Genomic DNA, 25,205 nt, shown 5'->3' with positions numbered 1-25,205 from the left:
AAACCCATTAGAAACCTCCAGCATATTTCAGTGCAATACAATAGGCCTTAAAAGCAGACAGTACACGAGCAAAATAGGGACTTTCAAGATCAGCACTTAGTAACTCAGCAAACTTCTACAACATAAGCCATCTAGTGTTTGTATTACAGAATTCTCCTCAGAAGTACAGGAATTTGCAAGATGACAACAATAAAGGTGAATAAGATTCGTCACCTTATTATCATCTTTACCTATGCGGATTGTAGGCAGAAGTACAGTTATGGATACTATACCAACAAAACACAAGAACAATAAGGATATGATGAATAGTTGCCTCAATTAGTTCGCTATCAGCCTTGTGAAGATACTTTGTCATTGTTCGCATCAAAGGAAGAAGGGCAGAAGCCTTCTTCTTACCAGCAAGCTCTCGGATATTCTTGAGGACAGATGAATAGCTTTCTGGCTCTTTATTCTTAGGATTGGGCATTCTGAGTATAGAGTTAGACGTCAATACCACCTAGATGACCTTTTATCCAAAATGGGATGACACAGTTTGAAATCTGGAATTCCCAAAATCTAGTAGTTGTCACTTTCTTTGAAAACAACTCGAATGCCTGTAATTATTAATGGTATGTATGTATTATCATCAATGAACCCTTAGGTGAAGTCGTTGAAAAACAACAGACGGGACTTGGGTCATCCGTTTTTTCTTTTTTCGTTTCGCTATATCAGATTATTGTAAACTTGTATGGTCTGCACTTTTGATGATTACTTTGTAGTTTCTTATCCATTTTCTCTGTCATATCATTTACTTCGCCTTATTTCTAGGACCAAAAACCTACATCAACAACGGGAGGTGCTTATGCTATAAAGAATCAGCAAAAGAACAAATGGAAGTACAATCCTCGTGATTTCCACGAAGGAGGATTGAATCGGAGGTTTGGAACTGTGCAGCAACAACAGTCAGGGAATAATCTTCCTGGTTGCTCAAGTGGAGGATGAGGTGCGAAGTAATTGAGTCAAGGGAAACTCATGAAGACGTTCCTGTAACTCTATGATGGGCTATTCTGAAACCAGTTCCGGGGGAATAGTTCTGAACGTTATAGATATGTCTTGTAACCATGAGTTTACCGAGATTCAATTTCAGTTTTGTTAACAAACACAAGGCGCAAGAAACACTCTCCTGATTATCAGCTGAGAGGATAGAAGTTACATAGTGAGCAATTGAGAATAAAAAGAATCCCAATCCGTCCTTGTCATATCATGTTTATCAATACTAGTAGAAGCAAACATAGATTCTGTGGAACTGGCTGTTTCAAGTCGTTGTTGAATCGTAACAGCAATGTGAAGGAAATGACCTGCGTATCCATGAAACTGTCGATTCTCAGCCATAAGACCCTGTACGATAAGAAAAGGGAGTTTCGCATTTCTCATGATGTCAAAAAGCAGAGCCTTACTATTCAGTTGAAGTATAGATAAGACATATTCTGTGAGAGCAATGTGAATCATACTACTCCATGGATGCAAGGAGAAGAGGCTAAGAATGGTTGCATTAATACGATGAGTTACAATACTATGGAGAATACGAAGACTGCTGGCTTGAACTAGTGTGGTTAGTAGCGAAAGCAAACGCAGCTTCACAATCCCTGATCGAGCTACACGTCCTGTTGTTGTCATGATCGTGTTTCCAAGCTCTATGATGAATTGAATAGGCGGTTCCACAGTATCAAGAGACGATGTAGATGATATGGAACTGCAGGAGGAAGAACGGGAACTGAATCGAGAAGACAACGATCTAGAAGAGGGAGTTGAAGAAGATGAAGAAGATGACGACGTGACTACAGAGTGCAAAACAGGGGAAGCTGAGAGATATGAAGAGATTAGATGCATGTTCGCTAGAATCACTTCGATCACATCCTCACGCTCTTGTGAGTCGCTTGTCGATTGGAGAAAGCTGATAATGCTTTCAATACGCTGTGCTAATAATCCTGGCTGCTCCAAAAGTTTCCCCACAATTCGTTCTACACTTACACTCTTGACTCAATCTTACGATGATTCCTTAAGGCCATATTGAATACCAGCTCAGGTGGAATTGACAGAGGCACCTCTCTAACTGTGATATCTCCCATTCCAGCACCTACATATTCTGGAGATGGAGTATAATTTGGAGCATTTGAAGTACAACACAACAGTCACGGTATAGTTTACTGGATATAACAGATCGATGGAAATCGCAAGATTCTCCAGGCGCGAATCTTTGAATTAACGTTTCACTGAATGGCTACTGAGGATAAGTGAATAAAACTCGAGGAGAATCAGAAAGGGTCTGAACAGCCTTACTGGATTCTGGCTTGAAGAGGGAGTTATTTCGCATATCAACTACTTCGAGACTCGAATTGTGTTCTATATGGCAAGAACTCAGAAATCCTACGTAGGAAATCCACTAGTAAGAGAGCTCCTGTATCTCCAATATCATTGTTACGAATTGAAAGTCGTTTCAGACATTGATTATTCATAAGCAATGTTAGTAGATGATGCAATCCAGCATTTCCAATACGATTATTATCGAGATATAACTCTTCGATATGTGATGCTGTAATGAAAGAGAGATCTGAGATGTTCCGTTCATGAATTCTAGACATTATGATTCCTTTGTATCCAAACTGATTGTTACACATCCGCAACGTCCGAAGATTCAGAGTACTGATGAAAGAAGTAAATAATTCAATTGAATCATCCATTAGCCAATTATTCCTACGAATCAGGAACTTACTCCACATATCACATAATATTCACTTCACGAAGGGATCCACACTGTGATAGCATTTGCAGAAGTACACGCAAGCCAGAACAAGTGAACTACATTCCATCAACAAAGAAGAACTTACTTTATTATCTGAAATATCAATCCTTGTTAGTGAAGGTAACAGATACACTCCCTGTAGAATTTGAATCAAGTCAGAATCATTTAAACCCATTCCTATCCATAATTCTCAAAATGAAAGATTACGAGAGAGATCTAATACAGTCTCGTCACATGAATCAATATGAATTCGTCTGATGAATGAGTCCATCAAAACACGCATAATAGCGACACGTTTGAGCAGATACCGTCTTTTGGTTAGAGAAGATGGCAAGTGAACCAAAACACTTCTGGTCAAAATACCATTATATCGCAAAGACCGGGACACACCAATCATTGCCTTTTAATATGACCCAATCACTGAACAGTTTGTATCATTTGGTTTTCTGACAACCAGTCTCCTCTATTTACACTTATACTAAGAAAAGCACAATACCAATTGCGTAGCAGACGATAGAACATAGTTACGATCAGTCAATGCCATTGTGTTTGAACGATGGTTTAATATTCTTTCCATACTTGTTCACATATCTCAGGAATATTGCGAACCATTTCTTCGTCATTTGTTTTCATTCTCCATTCATCAGTTTCATGTTTGTCGTGAAAAAGTCACTTCCAAGGTTCGTATCCAAGTACAAAGAAAACATATTCGTAACATGTAGTGTTGCCCACATGGTTCGTCCTTTTAGTTCCGAATACACCAAGCGTTGTTACTGGGTCCGTTGGTATTATGAATAGACTTCCTTATGCCTTCTGCAAGACGATTGGTCGCTCTGAATAATCTGGATGCTTCGTGTATTGTAGGAACGGGTTTAGGTGGAAGAATTATGGGGTACGATGTCCAAAACTTCTTGGACAACAAGAAATCGGGAAAGCAGCAGACAAAGCCAGTAATCCCTTCTTCAGGAGTTCGTAGATATTGATTATGAAGTTTACGAATAGAAACGAACTATTATGATGAACCACTTGACAGTTCTCGGAAATCTCAAGTGGAAATGGATCAATTAATCAAGAAGCAGATTCCACATTCATACATGTATGGTTCTGCCAACATATCTTCTCTTCTGTCGTTCCTCACCAGTGTATCGACAACAGCAAACGTAACACTTTCCTCCACAGACGTCGCTGTAAAGGCTATTACCAATGCTCTCTTGCGGGAATCCTCGATGAAGAGCGTTCATGTGAATGTGTGTTTAGGAGTTGGCTACAATATGTCAAAGTGCTTTACAATTCCTGGTATTTGTGTTGGGATGATTTAAGTGATAGATGTTCAGAAGAAGACGCTTTTAGATATTCATAAGGCTATTGAAGCTGGAAAGACGGGAGAATCTCTACCACTCACAGGAAACGTTACTGTGAGTATTGTGGATGCTGTGGATTGTGCTGGAGGCATGTTGTCATCACCTGATGAGATGGGAACGCTGACTCTGGGAGAACCTTATAAGACGGTGCATGTAGAGGAAGATGAAACGATAACGGCATGCTCAATGCAAAACTACAACTTTTCTTTCAATGCCATGAAATTGGATGAACTCCAATGCAACTCCATTCTCTCATCATTCAAAGCATTTATAGAAAATCCAGAGTATTTGATGGAATAACTTCTCTTTCCATGTTTACTACAAACAAGTTAATAAATAACCTCTAATGCACGATCTGACCCCAACCAATCAATCTCCAATGATTCGAGATTCTTCTGCTCAAAGCAATCTTCTCTCCCTCCTGCGTGCAAACCTATACATCAACTTTCCATCACTCTCTTACAGGTTTCGTAAGAGCAATTCTCGCAGTATCATTCTTCACACTCATCACACGTCCTCCAGTACTTGTGGATCCAATATTCACCATCAACACTTCTCCTTTCGCCAGCTTCTTCACCTTCGCCTTTCCATCAGCTTCCTGCTCAGTCACACCCAGCAAACGGCGAAGCAGATAGAAGGTGACACTGATCTCAGTAAACACATTTGGCAGTTTTCCCTTGTGGCCTAATACCTGACCCACCAGACGATCAGCACGAGTCAGAGTAGGATCAATCTTTGTACCCACACCAATCAGACCTCCAGGAACTGCATAACGAAGAGTGTTCTTCTCTGCATGAAGTGATTCGACACGAGCATAAATTGGAGTGTTAGTAATCTCACCTTGCTGGTTCTTACTCACAATTCCAGGCAGAATCTCAATCTCATCACCCAGACGAAGTACACCCTTCAAAATAGAACCACCTGCAACTCCTCCTTTCAAATCATCTGCTCGCTGACCAGGTTTGTTCACATCAAAAGATCGAATCACAATCATGTGAGGAGCACTTGTGTAATCACGTAGAGGGATAGGAATGGTATTGACAATATACTCACATACCACATCAATGTTATACTTCAACTGAGCAGAGATTGGAATGATTGGTGCTTTCTCAGCTACTGTACCTGATACAAAGGAGCGAATACTATCAAATTGAACCATAGCTTGTTCCTTCTTAATCAAATCAATCTTATTTTGAAGAATAATCAGATTCTGAAGCTTCATAATCTCTACAGCTGCAAGATGTTCACTTGTTTGAGGCTGAGGACAAGGCTCGTTTCCTGCAATCAATAATAATGCAGCATCCATCACAGCAGCTCCATTCAACATAGTTGCCATTAGTACATCATGTCCAGGACAATCTACAAACGATACATGACGAAGCAGAGTCATTGTGCTCCCACAACCAGGACGTTTACACATAGGATGAGGTTCACAGTCCGAACCAAAGGATGCGTAACAGTCAGGACTATCCAATCAATCGATTCACACTCATCACATACGCAGGACAGTCCGGATTATCGCATTTGTAGATCTTGGCGTTGGCATAACCCAATTTGATTGTAATATTTCGTTCCAGTTCGTTCTTGAAACGGACAGTCTTAACATTAGGCAGTACCCACTAATCACCAACTTGTACTCCAGAAATGGCCTTCACAACAGTGGACTTACCATGAGCTACATGACCAATAGTACCTATCGAATAATGGATCCAAAGAAACAACCCTACCAATGTTGATGGTAGCCTGGTATTGCATAATTTCGGGGTTAATTGGAGACAAATTCTCCAGACCAATGTCACTCGTCTGTTCCGTCATGTTGAGACTTGTAGAATACTGACTGAAAGTCACAGAAATCAGTTTCAGTTTGTTCAAAACAAAAAATTTATCATACCAAGAAGGTTAAAGGGAAGGAGAGCGATCTGACAATTCAGTAATCAGAACTTATTTCGTGTGGAATAATCGAACGGAGAAATAACAATTCCACGTCCTTTGATGGCTCCTCGATAAATGGTTTCCATGATAGCGATCATTTCGTCTTTATTTGTTAGAGGCCAGTTTATCTTGTTGTTGTTACCGGTTCCTAGATCGATCATCATATGCTTGTTTCGGAAAAAGAACATGACAGTACATGGATCGAATAGTTCATACATGGCATTGAAGTCTGGAACTTCAGTAATGTCAACAAGATAGATTACAACGAAATTCTTAACGAGGTCTGCAATCTTCATAAGCGTTTCATCTTGCTACAAATAAAGATAAGTACAAGGAATCCCCTACAAGCATACATTGTTTATCGGTATCATGACCAAAACGAACAACAACAAGTTTTTCTGTTTCATCCTGAATAGCTCTGTCCACAGCATAAGCAGAATGAAGATGAGGGAGGAAGTATGCCATCTTTCAATTCAAATCTATTGTTTTCCATTTATCGAAGGGAATCATTACAGTCCCGATTCTTGGAGTAACTGCGAGGTACCGAATTTGGGAACCCAATTGCGCTTAGAGAGTGTATTTGAAACAAAGAGCTCCATAGAAAAACAGTTCCGTTTATCCCCAATTCTCCAATGCAATCTGAGCGAAGTATCGAACATCTCGATCTGAATCTTGTTGGTATTTTCGTAAGATAGGAATAACCTAGAGGTCAAATCATTTTCCAACTCACACAGTTGACTCGGTCACCTCTTTAGTGAATCCATTCTTCAATTGTTTCAATGCCTTCGCTACATTCAAACGCACATTTGCCACAGCGTCATCCTTTACCTCGCTCAATAGTGACAATACCCGACTCGATACCAATTCTGTTGACATTTGTGTCCCCACACCCTATAACTTTATCATGTTATTCTGTACTACCATAAGAATATGAATTCCTGTTATTCGTAACAAGTACTTTTCATGATGCAGAAGATCTGATGCGTTTGGAAAGAGAGTATCCTCAGCAAAATCTTCTCCATATAAAGAGAACAATTTCACCATAATTCCGACAGCACTCTCTCTGATTGCAGCTACATTGTCAGTAGTATAACTACATTCACAATACCATCCTTCACTCACTCACACAAGATAGGTCGTAATTCCTTGTAAGTTATATCCTTCCCCAACTGTTCACTTAACAGAGGGATATACTGTAGAAGACTCTGACGAACGCGCCAGTCTAAGTCATTCTTTAGTGCTATCAAGGTAGGAAGCAAATTAGTCACTAATAACTGAGTACTTAAAATCTGCTTGATTTTGTCAAAATTTGAAACAATGTTCAAACGAACACGTGTATTTGTATCTACCAATAATCGAGTATATATTGGTAAGAGCAATTGTTCTGTGGACTGTTCTCCCAGAATCGAACATAAATCTGACATCTCAATCATTCCTGATTCCTACTCAGAAAATCACCAGCAAGGGCAATTCGAACATGTTCGCTAGGATCATTGCTCAATTCATCAATAATATTGACGACTTGATCAATTATTACCGATGCATCGAGATGAGCGCATATCTTGCTGATAGAACCAGCTGCCCCTGTTCGCACTTCTAATTCTGGATCCTGCATCAGACGAAGATATTCCGGGAGAATTCGTGTCTCGATGATTCCCTTTGGAAATAGTGAACAAATATCCCCGATTTGTGTTACTGTAGTGAAACGGACTCTCCAACTATTGTCCGTGGCTAATTCGAGGAAGAGAGGGAGAATCAGAGAGATGCGATCTTCTTCTGACAAAACAGTAGCCAGAGCAACACAACTGGAATTACCACATATACGAATACTATCCTGTTCATCACGCACAAGAATATAGAGAGAACGAACAAGAATCAGTTTACATGATTCTTTCTACAACTCATTCATTCGATTATTCAATACATCCATAACCTTAATGAACTCTGGAATTACACTAATAGCCGCTTTTCGGATCATAGGAACGGAATCCTTACACAATTCATCATACATTTCTACAACCGTCTCAAAATCGCCTGTTGCCAATTTTGTTTTGTAGAGAATGGGTAGGATAGAACACACACAAATCCTACATTCAAACAAACCAAACGAGCTCACTTGGATGTGTACCATTCTCCGTTATGCATTCGAATAGCCATAGCAGAAATAAATTCACCAATTTCTTCAGGAGTTAACTGATCACAGAGTTTCAGAATGGACTTTGTTGCCTTACTATAAACCGTTTCAATCAATCATACAGCATCACGGACAGTCACTTCCTGCATCGTACAGAGCTTTTCCAGGATATCGAGAATGTACTCACAATACTCTGGTCCACCCACTAATGGAAGAAAATCACCTATGATAAACATGAAAATATACTCAAACCCATCTGTTCTGCCATAATCACCAATACCTCATCATCACTATCAATGAGTTCTACAAATAACCAGACTGCTGATCCTCATACCAAATAGATATGTGAATAATTCATCACGCGTCCTTTGGGGCCCGAGAACTGTGGCTACAGGTCGTAATTCAGGAAATAACATCTACCGATCTCTTTTAATCTTCGCATTGCAGCTACTCGTACTGAAGTTTGCTCATTTCGAAGGTCTTCGATCAAAATACTGACATCATACAACTTTTGTTGGTCTATATGAGTTAAATGAGGAGAAAAGAAAGATACCTGTCATAATGTCTTTCAATTTAGTTCTCTGCTTTGTCAATCCTGTATTACCATAATTGTATGTTGTTACGGAATTGCTGAAATAGAGTAATTTTCTGGTTTTTCTGACAACATTTTGCATATGCAAATTCATATCTTGCTTTCTATCTCTGTCATAGTCCCTTTACTGTATTCCAATGTTATCTAAAATTGAGCGTATACCTGTAATCCTTTTATTTCACATCTTATGACTAGAGATCAACGGGAGCGCGTTCTTTGTATCGAAGTATTCGCCATATGAGTTCGAATAATCATTCTACTAAACCAAATATGAAATATAAGCCAGCTACGGCTCCAAAGGTGAGTAACCATCGTTTCTTTCTCTGAGATGTTGAATTCTGATTTATATATTCTTATATCCTTTGTAGACGGAATCTATCAAAAGTACTTCCCCAAAGACAACGCCTTCGCCTAGTTCTACCAAGGTTCCTCCACCAACAGGACAACCTATTTCAGAAGCCTCAGCAGCCAGTAGCCAAGCATCAAAGAGTAGTATTTGGGGAAAACTCTTGTTAGGAGCTGTGATTGGTTTGCCAATTGGTCTTGTTACTGGATTAAAGTATGTATCATTTGTCAACTGTTTCATTAGATTATCTCCAGATTTCTTTTATCGTTGTGAGGCGAGTTATCCCAAAACTATAGCTTTCTTGAGACGTTATTTACCATTGAACTGGCCAGAGCCTAGCCCTTCTACAGAGATCGAGGAAGAAGAAGATGGGCCGATTACTGTAGTTCTGAAGGAAGATGAATTGGAGCAGCCGATTCGTGATCTGCTTCGTTCGATTGATGAAACCGATAAGATAGATGGAGTTGAATTAGAGAGAATCGTAAGTGTGTTGCTAGCAGCTCGTGAGATGCTATTTGAGGAGAAGCGAAGAATTGAAGCTGACATTTGTCTTCTCCCTCAAGTGAAGGAAGAGAATGTTTCAAGTGAAGAATCGAATGAAGAGAGTGCAACGGTTGAGGAAGGATCAACTGAGGAAACTGTTGTGGATGTGGAAGAGTTACATCCAGAAGAACCAGCAGAATGGCATGTAACTACCTCAGAAGAAGCAAAAGAAGGAGAATGGGGTTTTATATCATTGATTGAAGATGTGAAAGAGGAGTTGACAGAATTGAAAGAAGTAAGACAAGAAATTCGAGATGTGTTTGAAGAAGAAGTGAAAGAATTGGTGAACGAAGTACCTTGGAAGGAGTATGAAGAGAAAGTGATAGAGCGTATTGAAACAGTGATTCATGAGATTCGTCAAATCGAAGCGAAGGAGAAGGAGCAAGAAGTGATGGAACGAGCTGTAATGGTTATTGAAGAGGGGAAACAGGTTGTGGAGAAAGAGCGGAGTATAACGGAGTGTGAGTGTGTACCTGATTCTGAGCAAACCTGTACTGAGTCAGATCAGTCTTCTTCTGAACCAGAGCAATCCTCTCCAGAACCTACTCTATCTTCTGAACAGCCAATCACAGAGACTGAATCCTCTCAATCCCAAGATTTCACAGATTGGGAACATGCTCAGATCGTCCTAGAACAAGCTCGTTCCACACTTCTCACACCTTCCATCCTCTCTCAAGTTGAATCTGCTGTACGTGATCAAGTTACCTCCCTCACCTCCCAACTACACTCCAGTCTACAGACAGCTCTCGACTCTGACATTCAACATAGTATTGAAGAATTGGAACAACAGCTGCGAGATGCCAGTGTGGAGGAGTCACGTCGCCTGTATGCTTTGCTAAAAGAACAGCGTGCGGAGATGGAAGAAGACTTTGAATCGAAATTAGCAAGCGTGGAGGAGGAATTACGTGAGACATTACAAGAAAGATTCCAACCAGAAGAACGAACTCAAGTGATGAATATTCTAAATGATTATAATTCCCGTGTTACAGCAATTCAGAAAGCGTATATTGACCAATTGGATGATCTGGTATATGCTGAAGAGATGTGGGAGAAAGCAAAACGTTTACAAGAAGAAGAAATATTAAGTGAATCATTACATGAGGAAATGAAGAAGAAAATGAGAGATATGAAGAATATGGTAGAAGAGGAAAAAGAGGAAAAACAAAGAATTCTAATAGAAATGCAAAAACGTGTGAATAATTTGATTCTTCGTATTGATAACAGTATTCGTATCTTTGAATCAAGTTTGGTTCATCAAGAATGTCAACGAGCTTTCATTCATCTACAGAATAAGGCCATTCAAGGAGGTGATATTACTGAAGAGATTGGCATGTTAGCTTCAAAGGCTGATGAAGATCCAATCTTGAAGTATCTTATTCAGAAGATTCCTCAATCCATCCGGATTTCTGGAGTTCCATCTCCAGTGACATATTTGGTGGAATTTGAGGCTCTTCGTACGGATGCTCGGGCTGCTTCAAAGACTGCAGAAGATGCAAGTTTTGCAGGGCAGATACTAGGTCGTACTGTTGCATCGATGGTTGGTACTCAGGGCGTGGACCCAGAGGATCCCTTAGTTCAAATTGAAAAGATGAATGATTGTCTGATGAAGTAGAGAAGGAGCGAGTGAATAACATGTAGAGGGGATATGAAAAAGGCTTATGAAATTGGATGTCAGATCCAAGGAGGAGCAAAAGATGTATTGCAAGATTGGTTGCAGGAGATCAAAGACCGATTGGAGTTTGACCATGTAATGCGTCAGATTCAACTCCATCTAGAACGAGAAGCTACTTATTTTGAAACCAAGTCATGTGTTAGTTAACAAACACTAGAGTATACTAGTACAAACAAATCATATTTGTGCCGTAGGTTGGTCAGCAACAGTATCTATAGGTTGAGTGAGCGTGTCACGTTGTTGCATATAAGCATTGAGATCAGCATCCAGCTTCTGATTCATAACTTCTGGATCCTAGAAACAATCATGGGTTATCCTCTTTCATACCTTTTCAAAATACTTATCAAGTTGAGCATCTAATTGACTCTCATTCAGAGGAGCACGGTTCTGATTTCCATATCGTCCTCTTCTAGGACCACGATTCGCCGGTCTACCACCTCTTCTCATAGGTCCACGGTGATCATAGGGCCGGTTGTGTCCACGACGATGAAACTCTTGGAAACCACCTCTTCTTCCATTGAAGATGCGACGCTGAACATTCAAAGCAGGAGAAGGATTCCTTGGAAGATTTCTTGTATTTGTCACAACACTATCGGCTAAGAGCAGTAGACATTCCGAAGTACAATTCTGTCTTTGGAGTAACCTTCTTTTGGGTCGAACGAATACGATTTTGACGTTGCATAGGAATAGGTTGAACCACCGGTTTCTCAGTAAATCCACGACCTCTTCTCATCATAGGGGCCGAAGCGATAGTTCCAAACTGCTTATCAAAATCCATTCAACTTTTTTTAGATTCTTCTATTCTGGTTCGATTCCCGCGATTCTCCATCGTTCATGCAAAATACGAATTCAAAAACAAACACGCTAAAATCCTATTGATTCTTTCGCTTCGCAAGAATATCATTCACAAATAGCAAGAATTCCTCTGCATTACATGCCTGCTTCAAAAACGGATGTTGCAATAATTCATTGGCTGTCGCTCGCTTCTCCGGCTATATCTCATTTCTTCCTAACAACTCTTACATTCGTATCGAGTGAACGTGCCAAGTAGTCCTTAAAATCGTCACTCCACTTTTCAGGTTCGAGAACAGTTGGAGAAGGACTCGTATGAATGAGAAGCAATGCCTTGAGAGGAGCGTCATGATAATGGGGAGGTTCTCCATCAGCCATCTCCAGAGCAGTGATACCAAGAGACCAGATGTCTACGCTCGAATTGTAACCACCTCCTTGGATCAATTCTGGGGCCATCCAGAACGGAGTGCCAACCACAGATTTACGACGTTCTTTCTATGAATTAACATCGAAACAAAATGCGACATCCGAAGCCAGCCGTACCGCAAAACCGAAATCCGCAAGTTTCACTTCACCCTTTCCATTAATAAGAATATTATCACTCTTGATATCTACTTATCACACAGATCTATCAACATTACCTCGATGAATTCGATTATCATGATGCATGCTACTTAAGGCACTCAAAATACCCTTACAAACATATGCAATATATTTCTCTTCAAAGTGGACATCTTTTCCCACAATGCCAAATAATGATCCCTTCTCCATATACTCCATCACAATCCACAGTTTGTCCTTCCAATTAAAACAGTCACCCACTGTCATAATATTGGAGTGATGACAAGTTTTCTGGAGGGCTAATTCCTGACGAATGTTGAGAAGCTCCGAAAGTGAAGTCACCTTCACAGCCACAACCTCTTCTGTCTTTATATTGGTAGCTTTGTATCTATGAATCGATCGACCTCATCATGCATACACAGTACTATACCCGCCTTCACCAAGAACTTCCTTCAAACCACGATAGTATTCTTTTGGATCCTCCTCACGAATGAATGATTCTATGAATGAACCAAACAAAACACACTTACTATCTCTCAACATGGCATCCATATCTAGCATATCCTGAGCTGTTGGAATCACTTCCGGCTTGAACTGATAGGCTAATGCGTTAATCACAGCTTCTCCATTGTTGATGACATCATCTTTGGAAATATTACTCGATTCAAGAAGAAGTCGCCATTCATCAGGCAGTCCACTCAATCCTATAGGTAAGAACTCTAGTGACATCATTACCACAAGGAGAGTTGACATCCACATAAATATGCATATTATGACGAAAGTCATAAGGAGATTCAATCTCCATCGCTAGGAATCACACAAGTATAAACACAAGTACACTTTCGCTTCACAAATAATCCTTTCAGTTTAGAGAATAACCCCTGTTTCTTGGGTTTCACAGGCTCTTCTCGAACAACAGGTGTCTACATTGTCACTGGAACAGAATTCGAAAACCTCGTTATTCACTCTATATCCATTGAAACCCTTGAAATGAATCAAATTACGAGTGCTTACATTCAATTCTGCTTGTTCTTCTGGGTTCATTTCAAACACGACGAATAGGATCAACGACCTATCTACAACTAATTATATGTTCCTGATCCCACTTTAACAGATTATTGACAACTCATCGACTGGAAACGGTAAGTCCGCGGGAATTCGATTATTTAGGTATTTCTACCAATTCTTTGTTTCATGGATAATTCTCTTGGCACTGATCAGATCCCATGTGAATCAACACGAAATATATGGTTCAGTTGTGTTTGGGTTTCAAGAAGAATCATGATACTTGATATGAATGATTCCCGTGGTTCTATTAAGTATACTCAGTTCCCATTATCTTAGAGTTATTATGACTTGTTGTTTGATTCTTTCAACATTATGTATTGTTTTATCTCGATTTCTGTTGTTAGGGACATCAAGAAGATGTTACAGAACTACATAGTTGGTCAAATGGAGAATCTAAAAGATGATACAAATTGAGAATGATCATATGTTCGTATTTATTGGGACCTCCCAAGTATGGGTAGAAAGACACAAGGAGATGTCATCATCCTACCTGGTAAAAGGAAGAAATGACGTTGTGAGTGACTATTCTTTCCTATCTGATCTGATATTGGTAACATAGAGGTTCTATAAATACATGTGTTAGCTTCTAATGAGGATTATAAGTTAGATCAACTATTCCTTCAAGTCCATTGTGTCTAATATAGATTACAATCAAGTGTACTATCAAACAAACATTCAAATTCTTTTCATTAATTTTCTTTTCAACCCATTTCAATACACGATCAACCACAAACGATAGAGCGCCATCTAATAGAATCAATCCGTTCATCTTCCACTTAAACTACACACTCATCTCACCTTCTCATTCTTACTTCACGATTAGGAAGTGGAACAAGATCCATCATACGATTTAAAGGTGGAATTATTTCCCAAGACAATAAGAACATGAAAGAGAAAGAGATAATAAATCCATAGTAAAGCAACTTATTCTCTCGTATACTCTGCATGAACGGATGACCTTGATAATTGACTAAGAACACATATAACTGAAGAATGTTCTCAAGAAGGAAGATCACCGTATTCAATACATTTGGTTTAAAATCGGCATCTGGAAAGAGTTCTTCTGCTGAACTACACTCACAATACAACCCAATTTGTACAAATCAACGAATGGAAGTGTCATTTTGCGGATCACATACAGACAACCAAAGTGAATAACGAACTGTCCTGCGATTGTGGCTAGAATATACCATGAGAACAGATTCACAGGAGGTCGTTCTGGAGACAGTGATTTTAGAGGTTTACTACTGGAAATGAAGAAAAATAGACCAGCAATTAAAATGCCAGAAATTGTCATTTGACTGGATGTCAGAAATCAACATGATTCTTACAAATCTCCATTCTTCACACCATCAATATACAGAACTGACAGTGAATATGCATTAATCAGGGAGTTCAGAGCCAGAATGACATAAATCTGGAAGGTTGTAACCAGCGTACATCGACCAAATCGCAAAATCTGAAGAACTATTGGAATGAAATAAATCATACAGATTATTACCTTTATCAATTCCTGTTGATCTACATGTGAATGGTGAAGCAATTGAAGCATCACCCAGCTTCACCAGAGCTGTATCCTGTGACTCTTCCATCAATCGATCTCTCAACTCCTCCAGTGCTATGAATCACCCATCACCAACATGCACACAGTGATTCATATCATCAATATGCTGCTTCTCAGAAGAAGAATGAGTTCTGACGGCTACACGTCGGCCTCCAACTTGCTTGTAAGCGATCTGGAAATGACAAGGGCAGGACTACCTACCTTCAACACAGGAGACTTCTGTACAAGTGAAGCATGTTCATCGTTCTCCTGTACTGTCTCAGTGTATCGTTCTTCTTCTTGTGCCATTTTCTCTTCTAATTCTGCATTGCTCATGATAGAAACACCTTCAGTAATATCAAATCATTCTTTCTTACCACAATGAGCTTGCTTCAAAGCAGCTACATCATTCGTTCCATCACCACACATCAGACAGAACTCGCCATTCTCCTTTGTCACTCGAATTACATCTCCCTTCTGTTGAGGAGACATACGAGCGAACACTGTTATGAATGGAGTAAGGAAAGCCAGTATGGCTGGATGATGGAGAAGTGGAGTTCCTATGGTTAATCTCAAGAGAGAAACACGAACCATTCACACACAACACGAACTGGCTCTGAAGTTCCCTCAGTCGAGTTTTATCTTGAAGGAAACTCTCCTTCCGTACACATCCATCCTGATGAATTTCTTCCCAATACAGTCCCCTAACAGAAAACACACTTCAATCCCCTTACTTCACATCTTCATTCAATACCAACACTTTCGCCTCTTCTTCAACAATTCCACATTTCTTCGCTATTTCACATGCTGTATACGGATTGTCTCCAGTGATAATCTTCACACTGAAACGATTAGCTTCTAGTTCGTGTACTGTTGGCACTGTGGGTGTTTTCAACGGACAGTCAAACAACATGAAACCAGCAAATGTGAGATCTGACTCCAATGCACTTCGAGGGATCGATTTCAACTGCACATGAGGCCTCTTTCATTCTGTTACCATTCCTTCCGTTATGGAATCAGGAAGATCTCTCATTGCTAACGCAATAACACGTTTGCCTTGTAACGTAAAACGCTGATAGAGCTCATCATAGTGTTCAGGCACAACACGAAGCATTTCACGTAATTTCTCTGGAGCTCCTTTCACCAATACTCTACTCATCAGTTTCTTACTTCACTCTCACTTCAACTGTTTGCTTCCTTCTACTGAACACACCACACACATTCGTCGATTCGCACTCTCGAAACCATATCTGAATACAGGTGTGAGACTCTTCATTCCTTCAGCTCGAATCCGCTTAGGAGGACTTGCTACACCCAGAGCACTGTATGACCAACCACTCTCCTTAAGAGCAATTAGTTCCATCTGATTGCCTGTTAACTAGGGTTCACATTCATCTCATTCCTTACACTGCCGTTTACATACACTAATTCATGACATGCAGCCATCACACAACCCGAATCAGCAGGAATTTGGGAAGAGTAGAAAAAGTGACCATTTGGGGACTCACCTGTATCATCACATTTCAGAACACCTAGAAGAATCAATTTGTCCGAGGTAAGGGTTCCTGTTTTATCAAAATAACATGTCTATTTCTGTCATCCAAAAAGAGTAGCTACTTTGACTTTTCCAGCAAATGGAATTCGGAAAGGCTCAGTACAAAAGATTCCTTTGCGCATCAAACTGATCAAGGAATTGTTGACAGCATAACTGAGTTCCAATGGAAGCTCAGGAGGTACAACATTGGTGATGATCATAAAACAGTGAAGAATCAGTTTCCAGTGATTCCGACGAGGATCAGTCTTCCCAACATGGTAAACATACAGAGCGGAAAGAATGGCGAAGATTAGCAATAGAAAGATGAATGAGAAAGATTCACGGTTATTTGCTGTAGCTCGTGCTGAACTGTATAGCATTGTTCGAATCATATCACCTTGAGACGTATAGAACCCTGTACGTACTACATATGCAAGACAACCATGATCCACAGGACGAGAGATACTAAGAACAGAAGCACTATTAAATGAAGGATCACTTTTATGAAGAATAATCTTAGTTCCTCCATATACCATATTCCGCTTATTCACATTGTGCTCTGTACGAATGTCTAAGTGAGTATGGGCATTCTCGGAAGTCAATATTGAATTCAGACCAATCTTTGATTTAGGAACCGATTCGCCGGTTAGGACAGCTTCGTTAACAACACATGACCCTTCAAGTAGAAGACAATCACAAGGTGCAGTAACAGCTGTTCTACTCATCAATTATGTATTCCAAAAATACTCAGTATTTGAGACAAATCCTTGTCTTGGTTTTCGACTACAAATGCTGATGATATCTCCAGGAACCAAATGACTACTCTGGATATACTGCCATGTCTTCTAAATATCAACTTCATATTTGAATAACACATTACGATACACGAGAACAGGGAATGATTCAACTCTCATGGAACGTAAACTCTCCATGTTCTGAATACGCTGTTTCACTTGCATTGACTCCATCATTACCAACATTCCTAGAGTGAGAAGCGTGTAAAAGAGATAATCATCAAAACACCAGAGAAGAACAGAGAATACCTAGAATTATAGATATATAAGAGACTTACTTGGAAGACAAAGAAGGGAGCTGTAGCATGTTCAATGAACAATTCCCAGAACGGAGGAATGGGCATGTGAAGATCATTCTCTCCCCATTTCAATTTTGCTGATTCATAAGACTCTTTTGTATGTCCTTTCCAACTCATATAATCTGAATACTCATCATGATCCGGGAAATCAAGAATGCAGAATTCCAAGTCACCGTTTTCGATCTTATGAGAAATGAATCGTAACTTCTGGAAGTCAAAACACCAATAGCAAAAATCCTATGTTTCAAGACAATGACCATCCAATACCTTATTAGAGATAAACTTCAAATCACAAATTGCCGAACTTCCACAATTCGGAGCAGCTACTACATATACGGAATCAGCTTGATCCACAGAGATCACCTAGTTCCTTTATTTCCAAACAAAAGGAATCTACCTTCCGATATTGCATAGAAATACGGAACCGAAGAGACCATAAACACATTAATAACGACAACAGATGGAAGAAGACAACCACACCAAGCACGATCCATGCTCCAAGTGCTTCTAATTTCCAAAAACCCGAGATTGCGATGATATACACCGGAATCATAGGAGTGACGTTTCTGTACAAGTACCATGGTTTCTTTCTTAAGCATGTAATACTATCCACAAGTGGATGATGTATAGTAACCATGTCGAAAAGTTCTATTCTATGAGTTCCACGGAGTGACAGAAATAGAGCTAATTTTAGTGATTAAATCAACAATGAAACAAACATATGAAAATTCTAGAGAAGCATTTTTCCAGAACATTTGTTCGTGTGTAAGATAGGAAAGATCCCTGGCATCGACAGTCATCACATTCCCACACTTGTATCCAAGGGGCTGCATATGTTCTTCAAGTCACTCTTCGCAGAAATCCTTACTTGGAAGACACATAGCTCGTCCTTCAAATTTCTTCGCATACCACGAGAACGGCTTACAATGAAGTTTCTCCTTCAAAGCCAATCGTTCTATTCTCAATAGCAGTCTCAAAGAGTACCCGAAATATCACCAATCTCAAAGGGAGGTTTCCCCTGAGACAGAGTAATCTTACTAGCCTTATAGAACAACTCACGATATTCATCATCCAACCATACAGCAGCAATACGAGCATAATTCCTAGTCACATCAGATGCACTCACCTACACAATCACTTTAAGAGGAAGAACACACTCGATATGGGAAATGAGAACGGAAGGCATGAGCCACGAATGAATCGCGTGCAACAAGGATCTGACCACCACAAAGCCAGGTTCTACGATGGATATGGAAATCAAATCATACCGAAGAGAGATCTCCACATTTTCACCTCCCCAAACACGAAGAAGAGGATCCATAGTACCCTGATTCCACCAATACTTACTTGTTGCGAACATTCCCATGGTAATTGGGGATGTATTGTCTTCTTTGCTCCCACCGCCCCAGAATTGCCGCAAATCTGCAGAAATAGTGGCAGAGCTGCCTATTCCATGCCAGGCTCGTTTGGGGAGGTAGACACTAGCTTCAAGACTGAAATTGATAAAGTTAACAGTTGTATTTGGATTCTGCATCAGATACCGATGAGGTGTGGTTAACCAATTCGGCCCCACAAAAACATGGGCATCAATGAATGCCAGAAATTCCCCATGTGCCTCATTTCCTCCCGTATAGCGAGCTTTAATCAGTCCTAGTCGCTCATCTACAGGTCACTAACAGATAATCAAACCAACCACTTCGAACAATTCGAACGCGCGATTCCAAAGGATCCCATGTCACAGGAGGAGACGAAGCATCATCAATCACCAAGACCTAATAATGATGATCCTAAACACAAATATACCTCGTACAAATACTCTGGTCGGGTATTCTCAAGAACATTACGGATTCTAAGCACATTACTCTCTCTACCTTTGCAAACGTTTTATTCAGTAATGGTTCATTATATGTAACAATAATAACAGAAAATCGGCATCGAAGAGGCTGCGAGGATGAAGATTGACTAAAACGACGTTGTTCTCCAAGATTTTGTACAAATTGATTTTGGTCATTGATGGGAATTCCATATTTGCCTTTATGACTCATATAACGACCCAAAGCTCCAGTTCCGGTCAAAGAAGACGAATATTTGAATTCAATCGTCACCAAGATCAAGAAACAAAAAGCCATGGAAAGGACATAGGCATACTCTGACATTGACAAAATAACTGCCTCACAACAAGGGTCTTCTCAGTTCCAATTCGTTCCTATTCAAGAATGAAACGAATAAGGATGAACTATCTTTTATAGGGAGTTTCAACTCAGGTTATTGGATCTATTAATATCTGTTGAATGCTTGGCACACAAAAGATATCTTCTAAAAGTAGGTCTTGCAAAAAACTAGGAGCAAGTTCCTTTTTTCAGGAGACCGATGATACGCTTCATAACATAACAAGGAGTGGTGTATTCAACAGTCAGGGGGTACTGATCTATGGCCGTTGTACCAATAGAAATGGTGATTACTATGAAACTGGTCAAGTTGACGAATCGAATGGCGTTCACTTTATCCCTACAATCACGGATGAGATTCAACTCCATCACAAGGATGGAAGTGTGTTTTACATTGGTCAGGTGAATGATGACTGTCTACCTGATGGAAATGGATGTGAAATTAAGATGGATAAAGATGGTGTGGAGCGTTGCTACTTTGAAGGATCATTCAAAGATGGAAAGCGTAATGGAAGTGGAAAAGAGTTTGCTGAGAACTGTATGAATTATGAAGTGTGTATGTGGAAAGATGGTATTAAAGATACCGCTCTTCCTTCTGAAGCAATACCATTGTATCAAAGATTAACAGGTACGACTCAAATTCCTCAAGATCTTTCTTACCGTCACTATGGAAAGATTGATCCAAGTCTGTCCAAGAGTTTGACTCTGTTTAAGGGATTTGTGAACTCGAAAGGGGAAAAAGTCATTGGTCAAAAGTATTCAGAAGACAATCTCAATCGACTTATCTATGAAGGTCACTTTAAGGATGATAAGTATCATGAAAAGGGAAGACTACTCATAACCTACAGATATTCATTTGAAGGAATGTTTAATTGTGGTCAAATGATCTCAGGTGTATTGTGTGTTGATACAATTCCAATTTATGAGGGAGAAGTGAATAGTCGTGGTGAAATGAATGGCAAAGGGAAGTTGTTTTATTTAGGCAACAAGAGAGACGAGAAGCGTAGTGTGATGGTAGAAGGTGTCTTTCGGAATAACAAGGTCCAGGGTTTTGCTCGTGTATTCTATAAATCAGGTCAATTGAAATGTTGTGGATTCTTTGTGGATGGACAGATTCATGGGAAAGGACTCGTGTTTGGAGAGGATGGATCGTTTGTTATTGGATATGATGGAGAGACAATGGGACCCAAAGTCGAGATTTTAAAGAATTCATCAGATGAAGAGGTGATCAATAGCTTGAATAGCCAAAATGGGATCATTGAATGTTGGAAGAATGGTAAGTTGGAAGGGGAGGTTCCCATCATTACTAATCGTGGTTGTTATCATGTGTATTTTGAGAAGAACAAACCAACATTCATTAGAAATAATGTGATTGACCATCAATGGATGTGTTCTGGGAATATTTGTACTACCACGAAGAATGATTCTGGGTTTATTGACTTGGGTATAGTGAAAGTTGTAATGGAAGGAGAAGTGACAGTATATCTCAACAATGAGAAATATGCTGATTGTGTGTTTAAGGACGGTATTCAAAATGGTCCTTGTAGAATATACCGCAATAACTCTGTGTTTTATGATGGAGAGGCTTATAATTTGATTCCTCAAGGTAATGGAAAGCGAATGGTGAATCAATCTATTTTGATGGATGGATTCTTTGAAAAAGGCGTATTGAAGAAGGGGATGGTTTGGATTCAGACACAGACACAGGTCTATCAATTCACAGGTGAACTGGAACCTGGTATTTCATATGAGATGAATTCTGTGGACAAGGTTACAGGCAGAGGAAAACTCCTGTGTGTTGGATCTAATGTTGTGTATGATGGAGACATTAAGGAGAATCTGTGTGAGGGGCAAGGAATATTGAAGCAAATACAGAATGAGCAAGAATTTGTTGTATATGAGGGTTTTTGGAAAGGCAATAAGTATAATGGAGAAGGACGATTGTATCATAAGAATTGTGTGTATGAAGGACAGTTTGAGGAAGGTATGTTTAAAGGTGGTCGAACACTGGATTATTCCATAAAGAAGAATGGTTATGATTGTGAAGTGACAGAAATAGTGACTATTTCTACTAATGAACGTCCGATGAACTTTTCTCTTGTATATGAATTGAATGAAACAAAGAATCAGCGCTTATATGTGAAGTTTGTGACAGTCAAGGGAGATAGTGAATCTGGTTTATATTATGATTCTCCATGGATACGACAATCTTCATCGATTAATGCTAGATTCTTTGGTAGTTGTAATTGGTATTCATGCCCACCAGAACAATTAGATCAAGTTTTTTCATCGCAGAATCTAACTACTGAGGAACGAATTAAACGATTACATTTGAGAAAGAGAGTGATGTATACAGAAGGTAGACCATCAGGAACTGAGGAGTATTACCGAGATGATGGATCTGTAGTATATTACGATGATAATACCAAGAACGGAAGAATCATGTTGAAGGATACTGTGATTTATGAAGGAGACTTACTCAAGATGAAGTCTGGTGATATTGTAGCAAATGGTTCTGGTGAAGGAATCTGTTATGAAGGGTCTTATAAGGGTCAGTGGAAGAATGGAATGAGATCTGGTAAGGGAGTGTTAATATGCAAAGATGGAAGGATATTCGAAGGCGAATGGAAGGACGATCAATTAGACGGAATGGTCACTATCAAGTATGATGGAAAACAAGAGAAGAAGAAATATCGAAGGGGAAAAGATACTGGATACAAAGAATACGAGACTGATAAGGAAATCTATGTGCTTGAATTGAATGAACGAGAAGTTGAAGTACTGAATGTACGAAGTAAGCGTACTCATCGTATCAAATATGATGGAGAAGTGATAACGATGGAGAAAGCAATAAAGGAATTAACTGGTCTCTCTAAGAAATCTTGGTGGGACAGAGCACCATATAAGAAATATGATGGTTATGTGTTGAATTGGCTTAAGAATGGAGCAAGAAAGATAGAGGCTACAAAGGATATGGCGAGTATGTCCTTACCATATCATGTGAATACTTATATTCCTCATGGAATGGGTAAGAAGTATGACAAGAATGGAAAGCTTGATTATGAAGGTGATTTCAGATATGGATTGAGAGATGGAATAGGTAAGGAGATGATGAATGGGATTTGTATTTATGATGGAGAGTGGAAGTATAATGAGTATGATGGAGAAGGAAGAGTTCGTGTGAATAACGCTAATGTATATGCTGATTGTGTGTATCAGGGAGGTGTAAAGACAGAACAAAGTGCATTGTATCAAAATGGTGTCTTAGTCTTCAAAGGTAGTTTCGATCGAGAGTGGAGACCAACAAAGGGGATTTTTTATATTCCTATTGCTGACATGGTACTATCATTGGATACAAAGAAATTCAAGTTATCTCCTCAAATGAATGTTGATTTGAATGAAGGGTCTGTTTCTTATAAGGGTCAGGTGAAGTTGGATACAACAGATCTCCTCATTCTATTTGGTCCAGGTAGACTCACAGTTGGTACAACAGTATTTGATGGTCAGTTCCGTAATAATCGTGATATTGATTCTTGTAAGGTGTATGAGAAACAAACTCTTGTATTTGAAGGATCAATTCGAAATTATCATTACGATCTGGGTATTCGATATTGTCCTTCAGGAGTTACGGAAGAGGGATTCTTTAAGAATGATAAACTGATTGATGGGTATCGTTGGAGTAAGGATGGAAATCCTGAGGCTGTGAATGGTGCTCGTCAATATGAAGCTTATAACAAGAAGAATCATGGTAAATATAGGTGTCCTCCACTAGATCAAATGTCGAAATCAGAATATTCAATGATGGCTGCAACTAATACCATGGTTGATACTCCAAATCTTTCGGCTGGAGTTGCTGGGGGAGAGTCGAGACCTAGTAGAATACCTGAAGGATCAGCTGTTTTCCCTAATATTCATGCTTCTCCAAGCAATTTCTTGAGCCAATCACTAAATGAATTAGATATGAAGAGGGAGAGCCATTTCAGTTCCAACCAAAGACAGCAGAATATGTGGTCAGATAGAAGTGCAATGAATGATGAACCAGTTCAAGTTTCAGGATCGGTCCCATTATCTGCCTCTCAAGGATTCAACAATAAAAATGGAAATGGTTTGAATAATGACTTTTCATCGTACAGAGCCCGAGAGAATCGTGCTAATAGTGATCCATCTCAGATATCAGGATTGACAAAGTTGTCTGCCTCTCAAGTAGCTTCTCCTACAATTAGAGGAACAAGACCTCCTCAGCTACCAAATCGAAATGTGGCAAATCGTGTGAACGGTGTACAAACTCAGTCTTCAGAATCAATGTCCAGGACTTTCTCTCAAAAGACATCCTATTCCAGTGGAACAACAACCAATCATTATCAACAAGGTACAGTACAGAACAACTTCAGGGTAATGGATGTGCAAAATAATCCTCTCCCTCCTACTGAGTCGAAACCAAAAGGAAACGAAAAACCATCTGGCAGCGCACTGGATCAGTTATCAAGGTCTCAACAAACGAAAACAGAAACACAAGTGGAGGATAATTACAAGGGAGATGATACTTACTATGTAAGGGATAATGCGATATGTATGTCAGGATCGCAAGAACCAGTAGAGAATGCATTTAGGGAAAACGAGTACATCTATGTTCTCATTGAAGGAATACCAGATACCTACCGCAAATACACGAATAGGAATGGGCGGTATTATTACCTAGAGACTGTTATAAGAAAATAATTCGTGTTTGTTATCATATCAAGTGGTACAAATGATACTGTTCTTTAATAATAATCTGTTTATTCAAATATTACCCCACTACCCAACTTGACTCTTCCATTTACGTAGAATCCCTAATTACTGTGGTTGGATCGAATTAAAGAAGAATGAAAGTATGTAGATCTGTTTTAGATTCTGTTGATCACTTTCTTACTCGATTCCATCTCTCATTCGTTGTATAGCTTAACATCTGTTATCCTGCTCTTAGTTCTCAGAAGCCAATTGACATTGATGATGAGAATAAGCTGTAGAGAGTGTGAAAGAGAGACTGATGTGTAGCCGTGTGTTCATGGACAAGAGAATGTCTCAGGAAGTGGAGGGTGACT

At 39.5% G+C, this 25,205-nt stretch overlaps 11 protein-coding genes across 11 annotated transcripts; 3 read left to right on the top strand and 8 right to left on the bottom strand.

Annotated features, from left to right (window-relative positions):
* Positions 1-1,188: 1,188 nt before the first annotated feature.
* On the bottom strand, positions 1,189-3,065 carry JH06_4360 (hypothetical protein; the record flags this gene model as incomplete). Its single annotated transcript, XM_014673754.1, has 9 exons — positions 1,189-2,000; positions 2,030-2,088; positions 2,121-2,234; positions 2,265-2,382; positions 2,411-2,613; positions 2,644-2,733; positions 2,765-2,838; positions 2,868-2,959; positions 2,990-3,065. 9 exons carry the CDS (start codon positions 3,063-3,065, stop codon positions 1,189-1,191), a joined length of 1,638 nt encoding a protein of 545 aa, XP_014529240.1.
* A 523-nt stretch (positions 3,066-3,588) lies between these two features.
* Positions 3,589-4,443, top strand: JH06_4361 (branched-chain alpha-keto acid dehydrogenase subunit e2; the record flags this gene model as incomplete). Its single annotated transcript, XM_014673755.1, has 3 exons — positions 3,589-3,754; positions 3,785-4,078; positions 4,109-4,443. The coding sequence occupies 3 exons, from the start codon at positions 3,589-3,591 to the stop codon at positions 4,441-4,443; spliced, it is 795 nt and encodes a 264-aa protein (XP_014529241.1).
* Positions 4,444-4,486: 43 nt separating this feature from the next.
* JH06_5521 (translation initiation factor 2 gamma) lies at positions 4,487-5,958 on the bottom strand (the record flags this gene model as incomplete). Its single annotated transcript, XM_014673756.1, has 5 exons — positions 4,487-4,576; positions 4,607-5,609; positions 5,644-5,741; positions 5,775-5,836; positions 5,871-5,958. The coding sequence occupies 5 exons, from the start codon at positions 5,956-5,958 to the stop codon at positions 4,487-4,489; spliced, it is 1,341 nt and encodes a 446-aa protein (XP_014529242.1).
* A 119-nt stretch (positions 5,959-6,077) lies between these two features.
* Positions 6,078-6,540, bottom strand: JH06_3148 (hioredoxin-like protein; the record flags this gene model as incomplete). The annotated part of the gene is made up of 2 exons (XM_014673751.1): positions 6,078-6,386; positions 6,421-6,540. 2 exons carry the CDS (start codon positions 6,538-6,540, stop codon positions 6,078-6,080), a joined length of 429 nt encoding a protein of 142 aa, XP_014529237.1.
* A 964-nt stretch (positions 6,541-7,504) lies between these two features.
* Positions 7,505-8,477, bottom strand: JH06_3147 (serine/threonine protein phosphatase; the record flags this gene model as incomplete). Its single annotated transcript, XM_014673750.1, has 5 exons — positions 7,505-7,969; positions 8,000-8,162; positions 8,192-8,301; positions 8,332-8,432; positions 8,456-8,477. The coding sequence occupies 5 exons, from the start codon at positions 8,475-8,477 to the stop codon at positions 7,505-7,507; spliced, it is 861 nt and encodes a 286-aa protein (XP_014529236.1).
* Positions 8,478-8,938: 461 nt separating this feature from the next.
* On the top strand, positions 8,939-11,509 carry JH06_3146 (hypothetical protein; the record flags this gene model as incomplete). The annotated part of the gene is made up of 5 exons (XM_014673749.1): positions 8,939-8,965; positions 8,997-9,101; positions 9,170-9,360; positions 9,391-11,298; positions 11,329-11,509. The coding sequence occupies 5 exons, from the start codon at positions 8,939-8,941 to the stop codon at positions 11,507-11,509; spliced, it is 2,412 nt and encodes an 803-aa protein (XP_014529235.1).
* A 30-nt stretch (positions 11,510-11,539) lies between these two features.
* Positions 11,540-12,140, bottom strand: JH06_3145 (hypothetical protein; the record flags this gene model as incomplete). Its single annotated transcript, XM_014673748.1, has 3 exons — positions 11,540-11,656; positions 11,690-11,951; positions 11,986-12,140. 3 exons carry the CDS (start codon positions 12,138-12,140, stop codon positions 11,540-11,542), a joined length of 534 nt encoding a protein of 177 aa, XP_014529234.1.
* Positions 12,141-12,234: 94 nt separating this feature from the next.
* On the bottom strand, positions 12,235-13,759 carry JH06_3144 (P21-activated protein kinase; the record flags this gene model as incomplete). Its single annotated transcript, XM_014673747.1, has 9 exons — positions 12,235-12,354; positions 12,386-12,649; positions 12,680-12,765; positions 12,796-13,103; positions 13,134-13,215; positions 13,246-13,419; positions 13,451-13,522; positions 13,554-13,638; positions 13,670-13,759. 9 exons carry the CDS (start codon positions 13,757-13,759, stop codon positions 12,235-12,237), a joined length of 1,281 nt encoding a protein of 426 aa, XP_014529233.1.
* Positions 13,760-14,369: 610 nt separating this feature from the next.
* Positions 14,370-18,447, bottom strand: JH06_3143 (putative cation-transporting ATPase; the record flags this gene model as incomplete). The annotated part of the gene is given in 19 exon segments (XM_014673746.1): positions 14,370-14,564; positions 14,596-14,854; positions 14,884-15,084; positions 15,115-15,250; positions 15,285-15,401; positions 15,420-15,519; positions 15,549-15,673; positions 15,704-15,886; positions 15,918-16,030; positions 16,061-16,293; positions 16,324-16,477; positions 16,508-16,704; positions 16,734-16,913; positions 16,944-17,577; positions 17,608-17,705; positions 17,736-17,903; positions 17,933-18,190; positions 18,221-18,279; positions 18,351-18,447. The coding sequence occupies 19 exon segments, from the start codon at positions 18,445-18,447 to the stop codon at positions 14,370-14,372; spliced, it is 3,507 nt and encodes a 1,168-aa protein (XP_014529232.1).
* A 159-nt stretch (positions 18,448-18,606) lies between these two features.
* JH06_3142 (polypeptide n-acetylgalactosaminyltransferase 6) lies at positions 18,607-20,109 on the bottom strand (the record flags this gene model as incomplete). Its single annotated transcript, XM_014673745.1, has 8 exons — positions 18,607-18,791; positions 18,822-18,908; positions 18,938-19,079; positions 19,111-19,192; positions 19,222-19,615; positions 19,647-19,725; positions 19,757-19,802; positions 19,835-20,109. 8 exons carry the CDS (start codon positions 20,107-20,109, stop codon positions 18,607-18,609), a joined length of 1,290 nt encoding a protein of 429 aa, XP_014529231.1.
* Positions 20,110-20,244: 135 nt separating this feature from the next.
* On the top strand, positions 20,245-24,840 carry JH06_3141 (2-isopropylmalate synthase; the record flags this gene model as incomplete). Its single annotated transcript, XM_014673744.1, has 1 exon — positions 20,245-24,840. One exon carries the CDS (start codon positions 20,245-20,247, stop codon positions 24,838-24,840), a length of 4,596 nt encoding a protein of 1,531 aa, XP_014529230.1.
* Positions 24,841-25,205: the final 365 nt, after the last annotated feature.

The sequence above is a fragment of the Blastocystis sp. subtype 4 genome (genome assembly GCF_000743755.1).
Source record: "Blastocystis sp. subtype 4 strain WR1 chromosome Unknown seqid_0029, whole genome shotgun sequence".
NCBI lineage: Eukaryota > Bigyra > Opalinata > Blastocystidae > Blastocystis > Blastocystis sp. subtype 4.
The sequence above is the reverse complement of the archived record's forward strand: the minus strand, read 5'-3'. Positions and strand labels throughout refer to the sequence as shown.